This window comes from Martes martes (genome assembly GCF_963455335.1).
Source record: "Martes martes genome assembly, chromosome: 4".
Lineage (NCBI taxonomy): Eukaryota > Metazoa > Chordata > Mammalia > Carnivora > Mustelidae > Martes > Martes martes.
Window position 1 is genome coordinate 3,176,337 of NC_137891.1, and position 23,294 is coordinate 3,199,630.

The window sequence follows — 23,294 nt, forward strand, 5'->3', positions numbered from 1 at the left end:
TGCAGAGCCGGAGCGGAGGGGCGCGCCGGCCATGCTCAGACCGCCGTTTTCAGCTGGTGTGTGGTGGACACGCCCGTGACAGTGGTTTCAGGTGTACGACACAGCACTGGGACAGCTGCGTGTGTTACGAAGTGCTCCCCACGACGATCGTGGTCACCGCATGGCGTCCTGATGGGACTGTCTGCACTCCCCAGGCTGTGCCGGGCGCCCCTGGGACAGACTTCGGTGCCCGGATGCGTGCACCTCGTCCTCGCCCTCATTCATTTCGCCCAGCGCGCCCCCCCCCCCCATGACCACTGGTTTATTCTCGGGATTTACGACAGTCTTCCTGTGTTTCTGTTTGTTTGTTTTGTTTTTTAAATTCCAGATGTAAATGAAATCATGTGGTGTTTGTCTCTCTCTGTTTCACTTGGCATGATGTGCTCTGGGGCCTGTCTGCGTTGTCGCAGACGGCAAGCCGCCCCGCTCCGTGACGACCGGGCAGTGTCGGTCACACGTGGCCCGCACCCTGCGACCCCGTCGGCCGGCGCCCGCGCCGCCCTCCCGCGTGGCTATTGGAGAGAACGCTGCGGCCCGTGCAGGGACGCCCGTGTTTCTTCCGGTTCATGTTTCCGTTTTCCCGGGCGCATCTCCCGTACTGGCATTGCCGGGTCGCATCACGTGGGAACTCCTGCCGTCCACTCTTTGAGGACTCTCCATGCTGTGTCCCGCGGCGGCTGCGTTCCTGCTAGCAGTGCCTAGCATGGCCCGTTTCTCCGCATTCTCACCAGCACTTTCTATCTGTACCATTTGGATTCTGGCCATTGGGACAGGCGTGAGGTGGCGGCTCCTCATGGTCCTCGTCTTCCGGTTGTAGCAGCCGTGTGTGCAGCCGTAACCCCTGTCGTTTCCTTCTGGAAGGGTCCCTGCCGCACTGTCCTTCCGTGGCTTGGTGCAGCCACTCGCTGCTCCGTCCTGAGGTCTGTGGGCCCGCGGGTGTCTGTTCTCACGGCTGTCCCTGCGCTGGGCCTTGGGCCACAGCTGGGGAGTGGCTGCAGGCGCGGCGGCCCTCTGAGCGCTGCTGGGCAGGTGTCCTCTGGGACACGGGTGTGCAGGTGACTTCAGTGCCGGAGTCGGCTTGCGACTCTAGGCTCTAGTGACTGTGACTGTAGTGAGTGCGTGAGGGGAGGAGCTCCTCGGGAGCTGGGAGTGGCCTGCAGCCTGTCGAGGGAGGAGGGTGGGGGGAGGGTGGGGAGGAGCCCGGTGCGGCCCCCAAGCTTCCCCTGGATGGGGCTCCTAGGCCAGAGTTCGGAGTTTGCCCGGCCTCTGCAGGGGTAGGGCATTCCAGGCAGGCAGTGGGGTGGACCCTCTTCCTTCCGGGACTTGCGGGCTTGGGGGGCCCGGGGAGGCGCATCTGTGTCGTGCTGCCCCTGAGGGGGACAGGCCCCAGTGGCATGGGGAGCGGGCTGGACCTTCAGTTTGAGCATCTGTGTTTTTATGTATAGGAAGCGGTGAACCAAGTCTCCCCTACTGGGGTCTTTGGATGTTTAAGGATAAAGTGGATATAATCCATGACCTGTCAAATTGGACGTTCCATAAATACTGGTTTCAGGATTCAGAATGTTTGATCACCAGGTGGGGTCTGTGTTGGCCGTATGTGGGGGACGTACTCTGATGACCGGCCAGTGAGCTGCAGGACGGTGCGTGGTGGAATGAAGTGAGGGGGCAGAGGTGGGTCTGGGCGCTTGAGGAGCCAGGCCGGGGTGGGGTGAGGGGGGTGAGGGGGAGCGAGGGGCGCTTCACAGCCGGGCGGAGGCTGTCTGCTTCAGGGAGTGTGTCACTGGGGCAGGCTCCTGACCTCTGTCCAGGATGCCAGCCGCTGGCCACACCTGACCGTGTCAGTGTGGATTCAGGAAAAGTTAAAGCTGAAAATTCAGTCCCTCGGCCACACTGTCCACATTTCAAGTGCTCAGTGGCCGCATCGGGGCAGTGGCTGGCGTCCTGGGCGGCACCAGAAGAGACTGTGTCCGCTACCACAGAAAATTCTTCAGACCGAGCTGGGGGAGACCATTGAGCACTGTTGTGGCAAGCGTTCTGAGGTTTGGCCGAGCGTTTTAATTTCTTCCCAGGGGATTCTGATGGGTCTCGTAGTTGAAGCTTTTTTTCTCCACGTGTTTTGTACCTGGAGGTGCCGGCGCCCTTGGGGTCAGACGGTCCCGTAGAACAGCACCCGGGAATGTCGGCGGGGAAGAGCCTGGCACGGGTCCCCACCACCCGCATTCCCTGTTCAGAGACCGGCGTTCCCACATTTTGTCGGGACCCTGTTTGGTTAGAGGAGAGCTGGAGGCATTCGCCGTAGGCGGGCGCAGACCCGTCTGGAATCGCGGGTGTTAGCGTTGGGCGGTTGGCTTTACCACACGTCTGTTCCGAGAAGGCGTTTGGTCCCTGGTTTACTCACTGCGAACTGAGCTTGTGGACTCTTAAGGGACCCAGAAAATGGGAACCCGCAGACCCACTGCGGCATCTTCAGTTCCACCGGGAAGCAACTCTCCAGGACCCCCGCCCCGTCTGGGGTGCCCCACGCTGGCGGTGCCGCCTCACGACACCGCCTCTCGCTGCCTCGCTCTGCCTCTGTGTGCGGGCCCAGGCTGCGGTCCCAGGCCCCGCGTCAGTCACGGCGCCCGTGTGTGCCTGGTGGGGTAGAGAATGGGCTGAATTTCCCAGCCCAGGCGTGTTCCAGAAGCTGCGTGAGTAACACGTGCTCTGCCCATCCCGGCAGGTGGAGCTGGAGGTCACGCTGCCCGGAGAAGGGAAGGACCGCATCTTCAAGGTGTCCATCAAGTGGGTGTCCTGCGTGAGCCTACAGGCATTACACGATGCACTTTCGGGGCGGCTGCCCAGCGTCCCCTTTGAGACGATCCAGGCCCTGGATGTGGTCATGAGGCATTTGCCATCCATGAGGTGAGGACCAAGGAAGCAGGAGCGTCTGCCTCCGGCCCGGAGCATGACCTGGAGGGGATGAGGTCTCTGCGCAGGGATGATTGGGGTTTGGGAGTCGGGGTGGTGGTAGTTACGGGTTTCCGTGATGAAAATCATTGCAGTACTAACAGGAAACACTTTGAATATAAAAATCACCAGGGGCCCCTCTCCGGCTCAGTCGGTAGAGCATGTGATTTCTGATCTCAGGGTTGTGAGTTCGAGCCCCACGTTGGGCAGAGATTACTTTGAGAGGAAAAAAAAAGAAATCACCAGAATGCTCAACCCGGTACAAAAAAGTGGCCTGCCCACCTGTCCTTGTGCACACTTGTGCTCCTTCCCTTGCCGATACCGTGAGCGTGGTGTGTCTGTGGCGCTGACGCGTAGGACTGGGACTAGTACGCTGATACTCCCAGTGCCCCACCTGACAGCGCGCCCACCGCGTGGAGGCAGGGACCGCGGGCGACACAGTGCTTCGGACTGCTGGCTCATTCCACGGGGCGGCTTTTCTCCTGCAAATGGCCGCACTTGGACTTCCTGGGACAGAGAGTGCACGGACGCTTGAAGGGCTCGTGCTCGACCCCGTGGCAGGGCTGCACTAGTCCCCGTGTCACAGCCTCAAGGGAGCCAGGCCACTTGGCCACAGGCAGACCTCGGGGTTCTGACCTGGGACCACCTGGTCTTTCCTTGTGTGCGGTACCCGCCAGGGCTTTGGGAACTGTTTGAATGAACCAATGACCGAGACGTGAGCCTCCATGCTGACCTCTCCTCAGAGTGACAAAGCTCGAAGATTTGAGGGGGGTGGGGCTCCCTTTGTTCTTTGTAGCGAGAGAAGGTGCTCTGGGATGCCTTGTTGGATTTTAAAGGGACCCTGGGGTTCTCAGTCTCCAGACTTGGGTGGGGGTGACCAGATAGCTGGCAGGTGTCCCTCGTGGCGGGGATCCTTCCTCCGGCCCCCAGGATATAATAATCTCCTTCTGCTTGGAACTTCTGTCGGCAGGAAGGCAGGTGGGTGGGGATAAAAAAAATCTGGAAAGGCAGTTCAAAGTGTTGAATACATTTTTCAAATAAGTGGCAGAAATCACTGTGATTTTTGTTTTCTGAGTTTTGAATTAATTACCGTGTTACTTTTAGAATCAGGAGGAACGTCTCCGTTCATTTTGGAGAAATAATAGAAAAAGTGGCAGGAATAGCGTGTAAGGAAGAGGAAGGAGGAGAGAGAAAGGACCGTCTCCACAGTCTGGTGGATAGTGCAGCCTGGGGTGGGTAGCACGAGCCCCAAAAGATGCATCTTCCTTTTGGATCCTCTGTAAGGTGTGTCCCAGGGTCCAGGCGTCACCGGCGCTGCTGCACTAAGGTGTCTGCCTCCCGCACGGGGCCCCCTGCTCTCTGTGCCCCAGGGGCAGCCGGGCCCTGGAAGGCCTGCAGGTCTTCCCACATGTCCACCTCGCCGTCCCACCTGGGGGGCCGCACCCCCCCACACACACACGCATTGAGCCCCTGCCCTGCAGAGGGGCTGCGCGGAGCAGGGACTAGATGCTGGGCGCCACGTCCCGACACGGTCCTGGACAGGGCAGCCAGGCTCCCTGGGCCCGGGGCTGCTTCAGTCCGGCCGCCTCGGGTGGACGCTCCTTCCAGCTGTCCCTGCAGTGCACTGCCCGAGGAAGACGTGAGGTGCTGTGTGCAGAGATGCCCTAGTCGGTGAGCAGGGGAGGTTCAGAAACACGAGCCAGAGCCGGGGACACACTGTGCGGCCAGAGCCCGTGCCTGGGGTCCGGAGCCACGGGGGGAGGGGTGGGAGACCCACTCGTGGGAGGAAGCTGCCGAGGCCCTGGGTCTCCGAGGCCGTGCCTCCAACAGTGTTCCTCAGGGTCCGTCACGGACACCTGCCACGCGCCACTCCAGGACCTGGTTCGGTTCGGAGGAAACCGGCAGAACTGTGGGTGCCTGTGCACGGGCCTGCTGGCTCATCGTGACGAGCCGCGGGCTCGCCGTCCGCCTCTCCCGTCTGACCCCACGAGGGGCTCTTGTTTCAGGTACACGCCGGTGGGCCGCTCCTTCTTCACGGCGTCCGAGGGCTGCTCCAACCCCCTCGGCGGGGGCCGGGAAGTGTGGTTTGGCTTCCATCAGTCCGTCCGACCTTCTCTTTGGAAAATGATGTTAAATATCGATGGTAAGCAAAGCCCCTGTCTTTGTCGTTGGGGGGTGGGGTTGGAGCGTTGCCGAGGGCCTGAGATCCGGGGAAACGCCTGTGTGGCCATTTCCAAACGTGGCCTCTGTCTGAGCCATAGATGCGTGTCACACCTGGCCTTCCTCTCCTGCTTGTGAGACGTGAACCTTAGAGCCGCCTGCAGGGCCCACTCCAGAGACTGAGGCTCCGGGTGCCGAGACGGGCCAGCGTGCCTGACTCGTCCCCAGGTCCTGCTGCCCGTGTCCAGCGGGCGGGGCTTCCCCCCGCCAGGCCCGCCCTCTCCCTCACCTTTTCATTTTGCTGCCTGGTTGGCGGGAGCACAGGGTAGCTGGCTGGGGGCCGGCCGGCTCTGTTGCCTTCCGGCTGGCCTCCTCCAGGTTCAGGGTGCCCTGCCCTCTCGGGAGTCTCAGGGTCGGATCCTGCCAGGAATGGGAAACCTCGGAGATCTGTACCAGGGGACAGTCTCGAAGTCCCCGGTTATGGCTCTTGGGGTCTGGCGGAGTTTCATCCTAAGGCTTTTGACTCTCAGAGGGCGGCTTTATCTTTGGGTCCCGAGCCGAAGGAGTATGGGGCAGCCCCTGCTGGCGCTGTCCCACCCGTAAGGCCCAGAGGTGGACCCCGGGGATGGCGGGGAGCAGAGGCCAGGCGGCCGGCCTGCAGGGGACATGCCTTACCTCACCCTTTGCTTTTCTTTTGCTCCCACTGACAGTCTCAGCAACTGCGTTTTATAAGGCACAGCCGGTAATCGAGTTTGTTTGTGAAGTTTTGGATTTTAAAAGTATTGAAGAACAACAGAAACCTCTGACAGATTCCCAAAGGGTAAAGTTTACCAAAGAAATCAAAGGTGGGTCCCTGCCTCCCGTGTGTGGCCCCAACTCTCCCCCTCGCTGCCCTTCCTGAGCTCCTAGTGGAAAGGAGGAGGCGAGCGTGGTCAGCCGTCCAGTGAATTAGCACAGAGATGAGCCGAGCCCATGTCACAACTCGGAACAGTGATGTTCTGAGTAAATGGCTTTCCGCGTAGGCGAGAGGCGCGGGTCAGTGACTGGTGGCCTGCACGTCCCTGGACTCCAGGACCAGAGAGCCCGTAGCGCACGCTGTCCTGGAACGGGGTGCACACTTCCGTGCCTTGTTGTCATGTGTTCTCACATCCCTGGCAGCATCTGTCCCCACCCCGCCAGCTTACCCCTCAGGGAGACACGGCCCGAGTGCGGTGGCCTGGCTCAGGCCCCTCTGGCCGGCTGGCACCTGTCGCCCATGCCCCTCCACACCTGTCCTCCTCAGAGGGCTTTCGAAAGGCCGTCAGAAGTACCCGTTGCTAAAAATAATCCTGGAGGAAGCACAAAGTCTCTCTGAGCCAACGTACTGACTTTTATCTTCAAGAACAGTGGCGAGCCACTGGCCTTGGCATTTCTGGGGCAGAAGGTGGCCCTGGGGGTGCGATGGGCCCCGCGCAGAGGTCCTCCCACTGGGGCCAGTGTGGCGGAGCAGCTGCCCCAGAGCACCCTCCCCTCCTTGGATCTGTGGGTGCGGCTCTGGCTCCTGGGACAGCTGGTGTTGGGGGGTGTGCTCCGGGCTGGGGTGGGTCTTGACCCTGAGGCCCGGCTGCTCTGTGTCCCCAGGTCTAAAGGTGGAGATAACGCACTGCGGGCAGATGAAGAGGAAGTACCGCGTCTGCAATGTGACCCGCCGGCCTGCCAGCCACCAAACGTAAATGGCCTTCCCTTCCCCCCAGATCAGCTCTCACGGTCGCTCTGGTGCGCAGACTCCAGAGCGGGGGCCCTTCTGGAAAGGCTCATTTCATTCTAGTTCAGAATTTTGGAACTGCACGTTCGGCTCAGTGGAGCCAGACAGCACCTGAGGAAACCAAGTCACGCAGTTGCTCTGCACGGGGTGGGACGGGGTGGCGGCTCCCTGTGGATTTTCCCTCCTGAGCTCTGCAGGCCAGAGAGGGTCATTTGGTTTGTTTTCTAATCCTCGGTGCTGGGCAGGAGCGGGGATCGGTGGGCGCCCCCCGCCCCGGCCTGGCCAGTGCTGGGGCGTCTGTCTCGTGCCGTGTGCTCTGGTCCGAGGTTGGCTGGGACGTGCACGGGCCTTTCGGGGGGGCTCTCGTCTGTCCTCGGTGCCTCACGCATACTGTAGAGCTCTGTGATCTGTGATTATCGCATGTTATAGGTGTGGAAGTATTTTTTATTTCCCAACTCCAGAGATAATATGAAAGTTTAAGAACTACGCGTCTAAAGGGCGTGATTGGTTTTGACCCCTGGAAACCCCTGGGAGGTGCTCGGGATGTTTGGCCCCCCTCCCCAAGCCCTCATCCCCCTTCTTCAGCCCTCGGCAAGCAGACTAGGGGAGCCGCCTCCCACGGGGTCCGCTGCCTGAGCCCCTTCCTGGCTTCCCTAGGTTCCCGCTGCAGCAGGAGAGCGGGCAGACGGTGGAGTGCACGGTGGCCCAGTACTTCAAGGACAGGCACAAGCTGGTCCTGCGTTACCCGCACCTTCCATGTTTACAAGTCGGACAGGAGCAGAAACACACCTACCTTCCCCTCGAGGCAAGTTCCATCTCCTGTCCACCTGCTCTGGGGCTGGCAGGAGAGCCGGGGGCCTCCAGCCAGGGACGCCCCTTGCGCCTGCCTCCCCGTGAATGACACGGTGAGGAGACTCCCGCGGGGTTCCTGGGCCGATAGAGGACGTGCCCATTGTGCCCAGCAGGCCCCTTGCACAGGCTGGAAGGTTTTCAGAAAAGCTGCCATTTCTTCACTTGTTGGAAAAGTCCTGGCCCAGTGGTAGACTAAATGCTAAAACTGACCCAAATTTTAACTCTTTCTGTTAGTGTCTTAAGTTCTCTGGACTTGTCCAGTTATCCCAGTGTCCAGTCGGTCTTCCTGGGCCCTGGTGCAGAAGCCCAGCCTCCTTCCCGTCAGCACGCACCTTCCTGCTCTCAGTCATGAGGTTCCCAGCGCGTGGTGGGGTGAGCCAGGCTCCCCCAGGAGGCTCTCTGCTGCTGACCGCGGGCCCCCGAGCAGCCCCCTGGTCCTGGAGGATTGCCGGGTCAGCTGCCACGGTGTCTGTGTGGCGCCATATGTGGCTAAGAGATGGACGTGTTCCAGGCCGAGCCAGGGCGCCGTGCTCAGCCACAGACCCCGGCCTGTCCCCCAGCACCGGGCCAGCGCTGTGTCTGTCCCTTCTTCGTAGGTCTGTAACATAGTGGCAGGACAGAGATGTATCAAAAAACTGACCGACAATCAGACCTCAACCATGATCAGAGCGACTGCCCGGTCAGCACCAGATCGTCAAGAAGAGATCAGCAAGCTGGTGAGAGTCACGATGCTGCGGCTGGCCTGGGGGCGGGGACACCGTGGGGACTGTGCTACGTGGTGCGGGGGAGGGGAGCCCCTGATGTTTGGGATGGAGACGGCTTACTTCTTTTTTCCTTTTCAAGATGCGAAGTGCAAGTTTTAATACAGATCCGTATGTTCGTGAATTTGGAATCATGGTCAAGGACGAGATGACGGACGTGACCGGGCGGGTCCTCCAGCCGCCCTCCATCCTCTATGGGGGCAGGGTACGTGGAGGGCGGGGCTGGGAGACGTGCATGGGCGTCTGCGCGCTGTGTCTGCTGGTGGCGGTGGAGCAGCAGCTTTGGACCCCCTTGGGGCAGCACCGTTGCCAGAGGTGTAGACCGGGCAGGGGTACGGAGTCCTTGCCACGCTCGTCCGAGCCAGCACTTGTTACGGGGCCTCAGTAAGGACTGAGCTGCTCTGCCCTTTCTGACGATTTTCAGAATTACCCTTTGTCTTTTCAGAAGGTGACTTTTATTGTCCCATTAAAATCTGGAAAGCATTGTTCTTGGACAGTCTACACTGATGAATTATTTTCTAGTAACTTCTCCTTTTCTTCTGGTGGGCTTTTTTGTTTTGTTTTGTTTTTTTGACTTTGGTGTTGAGGTATTTGGTGACAAACAGTTGTTCGTCATTCAAGTTTTTGTTTTTGCCCGTGTCATGCCTGGCCTCGTCAGCGCATCGTAACGCAGTCCTGTCTGTTGAGCCCTGCGGAGCTCGTGGGCAGGGTTCGTGCACTCCGTCAGGCCAGGCCTCCAGATGCGGAGCACAGCTCTGTGGGGTGGACGGTGGGGCCCGGGGCCTTGGCCTCGCTCACCTGCGAGCTGTGACCCTGACTTTCACCCTAGTCCTCGGGACCTGTAGCAAGGCCTGGTTTTGTTTGTGGGGTTTTCCCCTTTCTTATGATAAAACGTAAGTTCTGCTTTTTAGAACGTTCCGAAGTTCAAAGGTAAAACGGTTAAAGGGGAGGGTGGCACTGGCCGGCTCAGTGGGAGGAGACTACAGGTCTTGATCCCAGGGTCATGGCTTTGACTCCCACATGGAGTGTGGAGCCCACCTACCAAACAGCACAGCCAAACAAGGCATTACAGGAAGAAGACGGTTTCCCCAGGTCTCACGGGCTCTCCCAGGAAGCGACTGGTGTTCGCTCTATCCTTTGTAAGCTGCCCAGGGACGATTCGTATGTGTTTCCATCCCTTTCAGTGCAAGCAGTAACGTTAAGTATGCTTCTTTTTACTTGAAACTTTCTCTTAGAACCCACAGAGGTCTTGGAGATGGCTCTGTGTCTCTGTGACACGTGGCTTGTTTGTTTGGGCTCTGGATGGCTCTCTGTGTGGGGGTCCCTGTCCTCCGAGGAGAGCCTCTGAGCAAGGCTTCCCGGCTTTCTCAGCTCCCTTGTGCGTCTGCTGCGTGCAGATGCGGACATCGTGCAGATGCGGCCCCTTTTGAGCCCTTCTTAAAGCCCTCGGAGGGGCCTGCCCCAGTCAGTGGAGAGACGGCTGGAAATAGAGGTTTTCGTGGCCCGTGGGTGGTCAACCAAGATCGCAAATCCAGTGTTTTTGTTTTTTTTACGGCCTGCTTCTGTCTGACTTTCTGACTCAGTAAATGCGGGAGCAGTTTCGAAAACAAAGTAGCTCTTGTAAAGTAATCTTGCAAAAATATTAGAATTGTAGGGATTGAAAGTTTATCATGCTTCTAAATGAACACACTTTTCCAGATCTCTGAAACATTGCAGCGAGAACACACATTCTTCTTCACCTGCCCTACTTGTCTGTTGTCAGAGCCAAACGTTAAAAGCCCCCCAGGGAACATTCAGCGATGTCTGGAGGCTGGCCTCCAGTGACAACAACAGCTGACGTCCTACAGCACACAGGACCGTCCACACGTCAGTAGGGCTGAGGCTGACACTCGTGTGTGTCACGAGAGCCTGTGTGTGCTGAAGCCGTGTGTGCTTGCACGTGTGCGTGTGGGGTCTGGAGTACCAGACCGGTGGCAGGCCGTCTCTTACAGAAGGCTCTCTCTAGTGCAGCGGGGACATAGTTATAAAAATACAGGAAAAAAAAGAGGTTCCTCTGGTGACAGTGCCGAGGCCTGGTCCTTTCTGGTTGAGAGAGGACGAGCTCCGGTGGGTACGTCCCTCGCGCTCTCTCTGCGAGTCGGAGTAGCTTCCATTCCTTAAACAGGGCAGGCGTGGCACGAGGAGCGGAGGGGCCTCCCCAGCCCACCTGCTCCCCCCGGGCACCTTGACTCCCTTCCCCTCCTCGGCTGCCGGCGTGATAACGGGTGGAGGAAGCGAGAGCATGTTCTGACCCCGGAAGCCCTCCTGTGGCATCTCGAGGCCCTTCCATTCCTCAGGGCTGCCCATGAACCTCGGTGGGATTCTGGGCCTCTCCGGTCCCCCTGGCCTGTATCCACCCCTCCCTTCATCGGTCCGTCCATCTTCTGTCTGCCCTTCCCTCCATCCCTCCATCCCTCCATCCGTCCTTCGTGCCCCTCTGTTCACCCACCCGTCCTTCCATCCCTCCTCTCTCTGCCCCGTCCATCCCACCATCCGTCCACCCTTCCACCCCCGTCTCCCGTCCAGCTCTTCGTCTGTGTGTCCATCCATCCCGAAGACATCTCTGGCCCACTTGCTCTGCGGGGCGGGTTAGAGACGGGAGACCACATAGGGGCTCAGTTCCCAGCTTCAGGAGCACCATCGGACCAGGAGGGGGGCGGGGGGCAGCGACAATAGAGAAAGTAACACAATCCAAGGTCAGAGAGATGTGTTTCCCGTTTTTCCTCACTCTAAACTTCTTGCCATTTGCAGAATAAAGCGATCGCCACCCCTGTCCAGGGCGTGTGGGACATGCGGAACAAGCAGTTTCACACGGGCATTGAGATCAAGGTGTGGGCCATCGCGTGCTTCGCCCCCCAGCGCCAGTGCACGGAAGTCCACCTTAAGTAAGGCCTGGGCGGGGCCTCTGGGGGCGGGGCCTCTGGGGGCGGGGCCTCTGGGGGCGGGGCCTCTGGGGGCGGGGCCTCTGGGGGCGGGGCCTCTGGGGGCGGGGCCTCTGGGGGCGGGGCCTCTGGGGGCGGGGCCTCTGGGGGCGGGGCCTCTGGGGGCGGGGCCTCTGGGGGCGGGGCCTCTGGGGGCGGGGCCTCTGGGGGCGGGGCAGCGGGCTTGGTGGTGATGGCTGGGTTTGGTCCTCAGCCTTTCCCTGGCAGAGGACACTTGCCCAGGACGTGGCGGCCACCTCAAGGCTGCTGTTCCTTCTCAGACTTACTGGTGGAGGGAGTGTGAAGAAGTAGTACAGATTATGTAAGAAATAAAGCAGTAAATGAATAAACTTGAAAATCAGATGCAAAAGAGAAAATTACATTCAGTGAAGTCAAGTTACTTGGGAAAATAAACCATAAAAACGAAAAACTTGGAAAAAAAAATTGTCCCTACCTGGTCCAGGCGTTGGACCCTTTGAAAGTAGCGCCATAAACGTGCAGCTTCGCCGCTCACACTTTTGTGCCAAACAGACCTAACGGCGGAAAGAAAGCTTTAGCTTCCCGCCCGTCTCGGTGGAAGCTGGAGGGAACCCCACGCCCGAGGCGCGCGTGTAGCTGCTGCGCATCCTAGCAGAGGCCGGCTCGGACAGTCCCGAGCGCGGAGTCCGGGGCCGAGAGGCTGGCTGTCCTGCATGCGGCCAGCGGAGCGAGCGGGAAGCACAGAGCAGACTAGGAAACAAGTCGGTTGAGTGTGGACCCGGGCGCCTCTCTCCGCCGTGTTCTGGCCTCTGCTCCTCTGTGCTCGGTGGCCCGGTGTGGACACCCCCGCGGTGCACATGAGCGCACGGCTAAGTGCACTGAAGTCCAGGAGGCTGGACCTTGGCCCCCCTGGGCCGAGCATCCACACCACACTGTAGAAGGCGATGTTATTTTTATTCCGAAGTTTAAAATAGAAGCTGTTGATCCGCCTGAGCCCCTCCCCCCACGGTGGCTTCTCCAGGCCCACTGGCGGCAGCTGCTGGTGTCCCTCTTGCTGTGGTTGGTTCCATTCTTTCCCACGGCAGTGTCATCCTAGTCCAAGTTGTACACCGAAAATCAATGGGGGCACGTCCAGGGGGACGGTGCATTCACAGTTGTCCTCCCTGTGGCGGTGTCTGGTGTTTCCAGAGCCCTGGGTTCTGTACCAGCACCCGGACGCTGGTCAGGCCTGCTGCATGGGTGGCCCCTGCTCAGAAAGGACAGCACTGTCCCCACACCTGCGAGTGGCTTCGCAGGAACTGCTGTGTGTGCACGTACCTTCTCCTTGAGTTGATGTCACGGTTTCGTCCAGGTCTTAAACTGGGACGCGGACGTCAACATATGGGGTTTGGGGTTGGGCCGTTAAAGCCGGGCCCTTCCTTGGCACCTCCGGCTGGCGTGGAGCCTTGGGCACTTGCCGTGCATTTGCGTCGACTGACCCTTCTCCTTCAGGTCCTTCACGGAGCAGCTCAGAAAGATCTCGAGGGATGCCGGAATGCCCATCCAGGGCCAGCCGTGCTTCTGCAAATATGCCCAGGGGGCGGATAGCGTGGAGCCCATGTTCAGGCATCTGAAGAACACGTACGCCGGCCTGCAGCTGGTGGTGGTCATCCTGCCGGGCAAGACCCCCGTGTACGGTAGGCCCCCCTGCTCTCGTGGTCCCTGTGGCCCCTGCCTTCATGACCCTGGGGGGTGCTGGGCACGGCCTGAGCCCTGGGTGTGTGTGCCACACCGGGGAGTGCTCGTGCCTGGCCCATCGCTCCCACATCCATGCCGAGGCCACCCTCCCTGGAGGCCGGCACCAACAGTTAGCTTGTCATGCCCACTCGGTGCCCGCACAGGGATCGCGGGGGCCACCATCTCCATGCCCGCCTCAGAGCTCGCTAGAAGTTCATCAGACTTCATGCCGGAACAGCAGTCGTGGGTCCTTTTAGCTAACACTTAGCAAGCGCCAGCGGTGATGTCCCAGGCCTGGCGGGTTCAGGGACCCAGCCCCCCATCCAGGAGGCCCCAGGGCAGTGGGGGTGCAGACAGGTGACTCCAGGACAGGCGGTGGGGCTGGGGACCATGAGGCTCAGGTAGTGTCCCCAGCCGGGTCCCCAACTAGATGGGGACAGAATCAGATATGTAAAACCCACACATCTCCTCTCTGAGCACCATCTCCAAAGAGCAAGGAGGACACCACCGGTGTTTCCAGCCCGAAGTGCCGTGTTCCACAGGGTGCGCGGGGAGCAGCTGACCGTCGCTTCATTGAAGAATCCAGAAACAGGGTGGGGGTGGGCGGCGCTAGATAGCTCTCTGAAGTCTGTGCTTGTGCTATGGAGGTCAAGGATGCCAGTGTCTTTATTTTTTTTTTCTTTTTTAGATTTTATTTATTTATTTGATAGACAGAGATCACAAGCAGGCAGAGAGGCAGGCAGAGAGAGGGGGAAGCAGGCTCCCTGCTAAGCAGAGAGCCCGATGTGGGGCTCGATCCCAGGACCCTGAGATCATGACCTGAGCCGAAGGCAGAGGCTTTAACCCACTGAGCCACTCAGGTACCCTGCCGGTGTCTTTTTTTTTAATGACTCAGGTTTTGCTTATAACCCTGAGCACCGTGATCGAAGGTAGCAGTCCTAGCCAGGAGTGCCGTGTCCCCCGGGCCGGCCTGGCTCTGCCCACGGCCCTGCAAGTCCCTGAAAGGGTCCTCAGTCCTGCCAGAGCCCAGACTTGAGCTCTGGGGCCTGACTTCCCCCTGCCTGCCTGTCACCCCCTTCCAGCAGCGTAGCCGCCCACAGGGCTGCCGTGGCTGTGCTTCCGTGCCGACCGCTGCAGTTTTGGGGTGGGGGTGCTGTCAGGGTGAGCAAAGGAAGAGGGGCCGGTGAGAGCTGCCAACATGTGCCTCTTTTGTGCTCTGCAGCCGAGGTCAAGCGCGTGGGAGACACGGTGCTGGGGATGGCCACTCAGTGCGTGCAGATGAAGAACGTGCAGAGGACCACGCCCCAGACCTTGTCTAACCTCTGCTTGAAGATCAATGTCAAACTGGGGGGCGTGAACAACATCCTCCTGCCCCAGGGGAGGTAAGGCCGGCTTTGGCCACGTGTGCGACGGGTGGGTGGCACAGTTCCCAGAGGGATGGGGGTGCGGCACACGGGTGGGCCCCTTCAGATCCCCGGTACCAAGCACCGTCCTGGACAGTCCTAGCAGATGTGGGCAGTGCTGCCCCGAGTCTGGGGAACGATGGGCATCTGGGGGTCTTGGAGTGCCATGGCCAGGATCCCTGAGTGAGGTGAGACCAGAGAAGGGCACAGGGGTCCTGGAACGTGGGACGTGGGACGTGGGACGTGGCAGCCATGCTATGAAAGGAGTGAGCGGGTCAGAACCGGTGCTCAGCTGGAATGTCTAGGACACGAGGCTCATTAGAGCGACACACGTCACTGCCGTGTGGGCTGCCAGTGGGCGCCCCTGAGGCCGTCAGTGCCAGGAGCCGACCCCTGGAACCCTGAGAGGCTCCACAGCAGGGCACACTGTTGGCAGACCCCAGGCTGGGGTAGGGGTGTGGGGCTGGCATGGGATCTGTGGGCGGAGCTGTGGGGTCCTTGGTCCCTCTTGGCCTGGCGTGGGGCCCTGGGTGCCCTGAGGGCAGGCCAGCTTCTGCAGCAGGGAGAGAACTCTGTGGGGACAGATGCTGTCGGGGGGTTCTTGCGGAAGCGTCTGGGCATTTGGGTTCGGGTTTGATGGCAGGCACGGGTAAGCACGGATCACTTGCCACCCTCACTCTTCAGTGCGTCCGCCGGCCCCCCGGGTAGCAGGGCTGGGCATGGAGGCAGCAGGCAGTCTGGCTGCTTCTCTGAGCTCGGGGCAGAGGCACAGGAGACGGCGGTGTGTGCGGAAGCCCGACAGCCTGTCCGGGCTGCCTTTGTGGGCACGGCTGGGCGAGGCTCTGGTCAGCATCTCTGGGTCGGGACCCAGGCGGGGGCGTTCTGGTGAGCGGCGCAGCAAGGCCGCGGGCGGGGGCCGCCCCTTCAGAACAAAGAGTCCTGCCGCTGAGGGGAGTTAGTAGGTCGCCGTGCGATGGCGTGGAAAGACCCTGAATTCGGGGCCTGACAACTTTGAACTTGAAGACTGGCTCTGCGAGGTGGCGTCGAGTCACGCAGGCCCCGGGGAGACACAAGGTGCCTCTAGGGGCAGGCGGTGAGCTCAGTGCCGAGCGCCCAGCCAGCGGGCTCTGGTCAGTGGGTGCCGGCCGTGAGCCAGGACTGGGCCCACAGCGCCAAGCACAGCAGCCAGAGTCCCAGGCCTCTCCTCGGGGGACCCACACACGGGTCTTGACAGGTGAGCAGCAGTGACACCATGGGAGGGACCGGAGCTCCGGAGGGTGGGGAGCTGGGTTTCTATGGCAACGGACTCGTGGAGAAGGTAGCACTGAGCAGAAGGGCATAGGCACGTGGGGATGCCTGCGAGAAGGGTGTTCCGGACCCAGGTGTGGTTCGGGCAAGGGCCCCGGGTGGGAGCCTGTCAGGGCAACTGGGGGTTGTTCTAGCCCAGGACCCGGGGGCGGGGGCTGCCGGCGCTGGCCTGGGGCTCCCTGCGGGCAGGACACAGCTCCTGGAGGTGTCTGTTCTGAAAGGCTGCTCCAGCTCCGGGTGGAATGGGACCGGGAGGCCCCTGCGTTGTCTCGGGAGGGATGCTGGCGAGGGGGAGGGGAGGGTGGGGGACTGCCCCGAGACGGAGTGTTTGGAAGATGGCGCTGCAGGGCCCGCAGACAGGTTGGGTGTGGGCTGGGAGCGGAAGAGGAGAGTGTCCAAGGCTCTCGCTCTGCTGAGCCTCTGCGGCCCTAAGCGGCACGAGGGGTGGGGCCTGCGGGGTCGTGCTGGAGGGGCTTCACGGGTGGGCGAGCAGAAACAGGTCTGCTGTCGGGGATGTGTGTTTAGGGCTCTGCAGCCGAGAGCTGGGGTTGAAAGCCAGGAGGCAGATCCCCCAGGGCAGGGCAGAGACAGGAGGGAGGCCAGGCCTGCTGCCCTGGACGCTTCGGGGTTAGAAGGTCATGGACACCGGGAGCCAGCAGCGGGGCCCCAGAAGGGAGAGGAGGAGAACCAAGCAGGTCCTGGACCCCAGGGGCACTGCAGTCTGTGTCACGTGGTGTGGACTCTGCCGCGCGGGGGTGGGGGACCTTGTGCAGGGAGCCCCGTTGCCATGACAGCAGGAAGTCTGGTGGGAGGGGCCCAAGGCTGCCGGAGGTGGAGCTTAGAGTGGAGTCTGCAGGCAGGTGTGGCTTCCCCCGTGGAGGTGGGAGTCACAGCTGCAGGTGCACGGGCTCCCGGGAGCGAGGGAGCTGGGAGGAGGGCGCGGCGCTGGTGCCGGGGAGAGCCGGGACGGGGCCGGGCCCTGGAGGCTCACAGAGAAGGGCCACGGTCCACGACAGGGCCCAGCGGCAGGTCCGTCCGCGTGGCCATGGGCGGCGTCTTCCCCCGTGCAGGGAGCCCCCGGGAGCTCACCTGTGTCCCACTTCCATGTCCCAGGACCCCCGGGAGAAGAGCCCCCCCCCCCCGGGTGTGGTTGGGAGCACGCCGGAGCTTGCAGGGGGAAGCCGGTGCACGTTTTGTGGACACGGACACATGGCATACACACTCGAAGCCCTTTCCCCACCTCTGGGCTCCAGGTGGGGGGGCTCTGGCCAGTGGGAGTCCCGTGGGGACCGTTCCCCGGTGAGTTCACCTCCCGGCTGGGCGGGCGGGCACCTGGCACCTCTCACCGCTGCACGGCAAGGACAGGAGCGGCAGGCGCTTCTGGCGCGTGTGGCGGGCCAGGCCGTCTGAGAGCGCTTGGCTTGTGTGTGCTCACGTCCGTGTTCGTGTCGGCTGCGTTTTCCAGAAGGAAAAAGTAAGCCGTAGAGAGCGTCAGCTCTGGAACACAAAGCTAGCATGTGACGCGTGCACACGGCCTCTTCAGGAAAGTGCTGGAACACAGCATTTGAACAATGAGGAGAGGAAGCTCGTGTTGTGTGCTTAGCCCTGGGCGGGCGGGGGGGGGGGGTGGCGCCTAGCACCTCATGGGCTGAGAGCAGGGGTGCTGCTGAGCATCCTGCAGAGTGGGGGGCGGCCCCTGCAGCGCAGAACGGCCCAGCCCCAAGCTGCTGCTGGACAGCAGGGACGACGCTGGGGAGTGTGGCTGCGGGTCCCAGGTGGGAGGCAGGTACGGGACTCTCACGCACGTGGGGTCTTGGATGTATGGTCGTCGTCTCACGAATTCCTGAATGTAGAGACTCAGCACATCTGATGAATGTGGAACATTCCGGCACACAGAAGCAGGAGCCTCCCTGACCCCGGCCTCCATAGCCGTGCACGCGTGACCCATCTTGTCTCCGCTCCTCCTACCCCTCGTCCCCCGCACCGGGTTGTTTCTTTGGAAGCAGAGCTCAGCCCTCGTGTGGTTTATCAGCCAGGGTTTCTGTATGGGCCATCAAAAAATACGAGGTTTTTTCCAAAAAGACAACCGCAGTGCCTTTGCCAAAGTGATGCTCTTCGGGGGCCTCAGACACTCCGGCTTCCCTCCGCAGGCCGCCCGTGTTCCAGCAGCCCGTCATCTTCCTGGGGGCCGACGTCACTCACCCACCCGCTGGGGACGGGAAGAAGCCTTCCATCGCCGCCGTGAGTATCCGTGCTTCCGCTGGGCCGTGGCGGCCGACGTCCTCCCACGCGTGGGACCTGCGCCCTGGCCAGGCTGCCTTGGGAGGGCATGTGGCCAGAGCCACCCCCAACACCCGCAGTGGTTTGTGGAGCAGCTGGCGAAACAGAGTCTCGTGGACAATTGGTATTTGGAGGGGACTCTGCACGTGGCTAAGTGTGTCTGAGAAGCCAGGAGGTCGCGACTCCTGTCTTGTGGGGCCCTGCCTGCAGCTCCTGGGGGCCTAGGGGCTCTCTGCCTGTGGGGGCCGATGCTGTGCAGGATTTGTGGGCCCACTTTCCTTACGCTGCACTCTTTTGAAACGTTTTCTTTTATTCTGAAACACTAAACGTGAAGTAGTTACGGTCAGAGTTCAGCGGAGGCCTTGCCCTCTCTCTGCCCTGAGGTCCGTCTCGGCTTCTGCGGGCTTTGCCTCCCAGGCCCTGCACACCTGTGCTGCGCATCGCTCGCCAGCTGTCTCCTGCCCTTGGAGACTGACCGGGGCCCCTGCTCTGTGCCCCAGCCAACTGGGCCCGGGATGGGCAGCATAACGGCCTTTTGTTCGAGAGCGTGTGGAATAGCGTGGACTGGGGAAGGGGTGCGCAGGGCCAGAGCGCTCCGTCGGAGCGGTCTCTGATGGGGCCCCCCATCTTCTGCATCGTGGGCAGCCGGGTGGAGGGAAGGAGGCATCAGGCTCAAGGTCTGTGTCCCCAGCATCCCCCGTGGGGACTGCCGGAGTGACCTCCGGGCTGTTGTGCATCCTGTCACGTGCCTGACACCGCGTAGGGCCACTTGTCACGCCCTCCAGACTAATCAGAGAAGACTGACATTTTCTGAGCACCTGCTACACTCTGGGCTGTGGGCTGCGTCACTCCGCTGAGTCATAACCTCGTGGGGTCACTGTTCATTTCCTCAGTTGACACATGAAGTCCAGAAAAGCCAAGCTCCGTTGCTCAAGAGAAGCGGCGGAAAACACAGCTGTAGACAGCCCGAGGCTGAGGGTTGGGGTCTGAGCTGTGTGGGGCGTTGGGGACCACCACGCTGTCAGGCTCCCACGTGAGGGGCTTTGCGTCCCATTCCCTCCATCACGGCGGCCCTTTCTGGAGCAACACCCGCCACGTGTGTGGACAGGGCCAGCCACCATCTGGCCATCCGGGGAGGCTGGGCCCCCGGGAGGTGCAGGCTTCCCCAGGGTCCGTTGTGGGCCCCCCCCTCCCCACGCCGGGTGCGTCTGGTGTCATTCGGGGGCTGTGTTCCTCTGGCAAGGTAGCGTTCGGTAATGTGATTCTTCCTCGTGGACTCAGCCGTCTGGAACCTCCGCGTCCTGCCTGGAGCGCGGTTTCCACCTGGTGAGATGCTCCCCAGCCCCTCCTTGCTGAGGAACCGTGCCCCTTGGGCTCTCGCCAGCTTGCCCTCGGGGTGGTCCCCCATTCCCGGGGAGCAGGGATGTACCACGACGGGCAGGCAGCTTCTCTGGGGGAGCGTGGTGCTTTGAGGAAACGTGGGCTTTCTCAGCTGGCTTCTGTGGGGCTGACGGCGCTCAGGCTCGCAGGCGGAGTCGGGGTTCAGAAGAGTCACCTCCTCTTCATCAGACGCTCGCAGCACACTTATTCTCCGTCCTGTGTTTAGTAAGTACGGTGGCCGCGTCCCAGAAAGAAACACAGAGACAGCAGGTTCGCCTCCCACACGCTGCTGCCCCTCGACTGTGCCGTGACGTCGGGGTGGTGACATGTGTGTCCTCGCTCGTCCCCACAGGTCGTGGGCAGCATGGATGCGCACCCCAACCGCTACTGCGCCACGGTGCGGGTCCAGCAGCACCGGCAGGAGATCATCCAGGACCTGGCCACCATGGTCCGCGAGCTGCTCATCCAGTTCTACAAGTCCACGCGCTTCAAGCCCACGCGCATCATCTTCTACCGCGACGGCGTCTCCGAGGGCCAGTTCCAGCAGGTGGGTGCCCGCGGCCGCCTCCGGGGTCTCAGAGTGCCCAAGAGTCACCTGTCCATCCGGCACGCTGACGTCCGTGTGGCTGCACCTGGACAGCGGGCGGGGAACAGGCCATGAGCCCAGCAGGGCCGAGGGAGGACCGGAGGGGACGAGGAGCCACGGGGAGGTCGGGTCTGGGCCGGCTCAGCTGGGTGCCCTTCTGAGGCTTGGTGGGGGGGATTCTGGGGACCCCCACTGTCTGGGGGTCACCTCCGTGTGTGGCAGGAAATGCAGGCTGCAGGGTGGAGGCCTCAGAGCCTTGGTGACGGCTCTGGCAGGGGGCCAGGAGGGCAGCTGGACGGGAGCTCCATTTGGGAGGAGGGCTTGCGGGACTGGCCACCGTCCGGATGGGATCTTGGGTGACGTGTGGATCGCGGGTTCAGGCGGCTGCCCAGAAGGTGAGGGGGGGTGGGGGGCGTCAGATGTAGAGTGAAAAGGCGAGGGAGCGGGTGTGGGATTTTGCTGCTGTGCTCTGCGTCCAAGCGCCTGCGCTCCCTCCCTGTTGCGGGGACCTCCGTCCTCGCCCAGCGCTCGGGAGAGCCACGCCCTGAATGTGTCTCCCCGACATCCATCCTAGCCAGTTACACCCCCACCCACCCCATCCCCACACGCGCCTCTCTGGGAGATGTTAGCGGGGAAGCCAGAAGATCTGGGGGTCCACGTCCGGTCCTGCGGGAGACCCTCCTGGACAGGCACGCACCCCGAGAGCTGCGCTGCTGTGTGTCCGAGGCCCCAGGCCCCCCGGACGTGCTAGAGAATGCCTAGACCTTCCTGCTCCAGAAGGGGGGGGCCACAGCTCATCCCCCCCAACCCCAGGCCCTTGGTCAGTGGGAAGAAGGGAGTCGACCCTCTGGCTGGGGCCTCAGAGAGCTGCTGCAGGGGCAGGGCTGGTGCCTCTGACGTTCGCCCCCAGCATCCACGGTCCAGTGTGTGCCGACCTCAAAGGCACCTCTTGTACAAAAGCTCTTGGCTTCCCTTGGTAGAGAATGTTCCCTCTTCTCTGCCCCCGACCCCCGCCCCCCGACCCCCTACCTCAGCCATTGCTGCTGGAGAGGGGTCTGTGCCTTCTGTGTTTGTCACTCTGGGAACACAGCCTGTGCCTTACGGGATCCCCACAGCTGGCGGTTCTCAACCCAGAACCCAAAACACTTTGGAAACAACACGATGTTAGATTCGGACCATGGTTAAAAATCTAAGGTATGTGGTCCCTGGAGTGGCCTCATCACAGCCTGAGAAGTTGTTTGCCTGTTTATCTCGGACGCAGACGGTGAGAACAACATCATAGTGTCCCGCTGCCCTGACTCCCAGGCGCTTTGTACCTTCCTTTAGTCTTCGCAGCAAGCCTGCAAGGTAGGATGTTCTCACTTGAAAAGTGAAAGAAGCTGGGCATCAGAGAGGGCCCGTGGCTTTCCCAGAGCCGCACAGTTGCCTGCGGCAGGGCTAGGGTATGAACCCCGGTCTAACTCCTGAAGTGTTCATTCCGCTGGGTTCTCTCCCTCCTCTCCAGCACAGAAAACGAGTTGTTGACTTGATCTGTTCATGTGTATGTCTCCCCCTGTGCTTTCTTACTTCTGTGCATGATGGGTGTCATTTATGGAGCACTCAGAACATTCTAGAAACCGTGCTGAGGAATGTTATGCACTATCTAATTTAAACCATTTAACTGTGACACCTGGAAAAAGCAAATGCAGAAAGGCAGTCACACCGCGGATCACAAGCTGGCACAGCCGGAGGACTGAACTGCGAGTAGTTGTCAAGTAGCGCATGTTATTAAGGGATTTATTCCGAGGTAGAAAGTTACTGTTAAAGAGAAAAAAAACATCCTTAAACTCATCTTTTCTTTCCCTCAGGTTCTCCACCATGAGTTGCTGGCCATTCGCGAGGCGTGTATTAAGCTAGAAAAAGACTACCAGCCAGGGATCACTTTCATAGTGGTACAGAAAAGGCACCACACACGGCTGTTCTGCACCGACAAGAACGAGAGGGTGAGGTTCTGGGACTGAAGGAGTGGGCAGAGGTCGGCCCTAGGCCGTGGGGCCGTGAGGGACACGGGTCTCTGCTCCGCCCGCGCCCAGAGCCCTGACGAGGGGCTTCATGGAGACCCAGCCCTGGGCGCTGGAGAAGGGCTGTCCTCAGGCTGGTGAGATGTGTGGACCTGTACATCCCACAGGCCTGGAACAGGACTGGGCCGGAGATCTCATTTGTCCAGTAAAGAAATTACCAGACCCCTGGCTCTGAAAAAAGGCCTGTGGCAGCCATGACAATGGGCAGAGTCTCTGGGATACCACAGACTAGGGACCGTCGGGGGTGGTGGGGTGCTGAAGGTGGTGGGGTGGTGGGGCTCCAGGGAGCCCGTCCCGGGGTGTGTCTCCTGGGAGTTCCAGAATAAGAATAACGAGCACAAGGGAGAGGCAAGGTTTGTAGATCGAGCAGCTAAGAAATCACCACAGTTGAGGAAAGGTTGGGATCTTCTGGTTACGGGTGTTTTCCATGTTCCCAGCAGGAGAAATAAAAATAAACGTACACATAGCCTAGCATCCTAAAGTGCACAGCATCATGTAGCCGCCTGCGAAAAGGGACAGTGCCCACAGGGAAGGAGACACTCCCCTGAGAGCCAGCAGCCCTCCTGCTGCTCGGGCCTCCGCACCAGAGAAGGCACAGCGAGGGCGAAATACAGATTGTAGTGAGAAAGGGACAATTTGTCATGATTGCAGGGTCACATCCACCAAGAAGATGTAACAGCCGTGGGCTTGGACGCACCTAACGCAGTGACCTAAAAATACGTAAAAGGAAGAAAATACAGTATAGCGAAAACCAGACAGAATTCCCAGGAGAAATTGACAAACCCTCCACCAGAGAGGCTCACTTGAACACACCACTGTCAGACACGGGGGCAGGCATGCGTGACCAAAAGCCAGACGCTGGACGGGGGGTACCAGGCCAGGTCTCACGGCTCACGTCCATCCGCTGACACTCGCGTTCACGCGGAAGGCTTAAGAAAGTCACCTTGTTCCTGGTCACAAGGAGATCTCGGGAGATTTCCAAATCTATTGGAAATAGATCTATTGGGCAAACCACGTTTGTTATTTTAAATTGTATAATTCGATTTTAAATCAGCAGTAGAACGAAAAAGACATTTAAGAAAGCCCGAAATTTTAAATTCACTTCTAAGTAGCACACGCA

General features: G+C 60.6%; 1 protein-coding gene across 2 annotated transcripts in view; it reads left to right on the forward strand.

The window, feature by feature from the left end:
* The window catches only part of AGO2 (argonaute RISC catalytic component 2), a 97,378-nt gene that overhangs the window by 68,992 nt on the left and 5,092 nt on the right, over positions 1-23,294 (forward strand). For both annotated transcript variants that reach the window (XM_080801488.1, XM_080801489.1), the window contains exons 4-16: positions 2,759-2,940; positions 4,992-5,128; positions 5,856-5,990; positions 6,766-6,853; positions 7,547-7,694; positions 8,338-8,457; positions 8,585-8,707; positions 11,293-11,426; positions 12,933-13,117; positions 14,380-14,539; positions 18,019-18,109; positions 19,881-20,075; positions 21,962-22,096. In XM_080801488.1, coding sequence (XP_080657614.1) covers positions 2,759-2,940; positions 4,992-5,128; positions 5,856-5,990; positions 6,766-6,853; positions 7,547-7,694; positions 8,338-8,457; positions 8,585-8,707; positions 11,293-11,426; positions 12,933-13,117; positions 14,380-14,539; positions 18,019-18,109; positions 19,881-20,075; positions 21,962-22,096 — 1,833 coding nt within the window. The remainder of the gene's footprint in view (positions 1-2,758; positions 2,941-4,991; positions 5,129-5,855; positions 5,991-6,765; positions 6,854-7,546; positions 7,695-8,337; positions 8,458-8,584; positions 8,708-11,292; positions 11,427-12,932; positions 13,118-14,379; positions 14,540-18,018; positions 18,110-19,880; positions 20,076-21,961; positions 22,097-23,294) is intronic.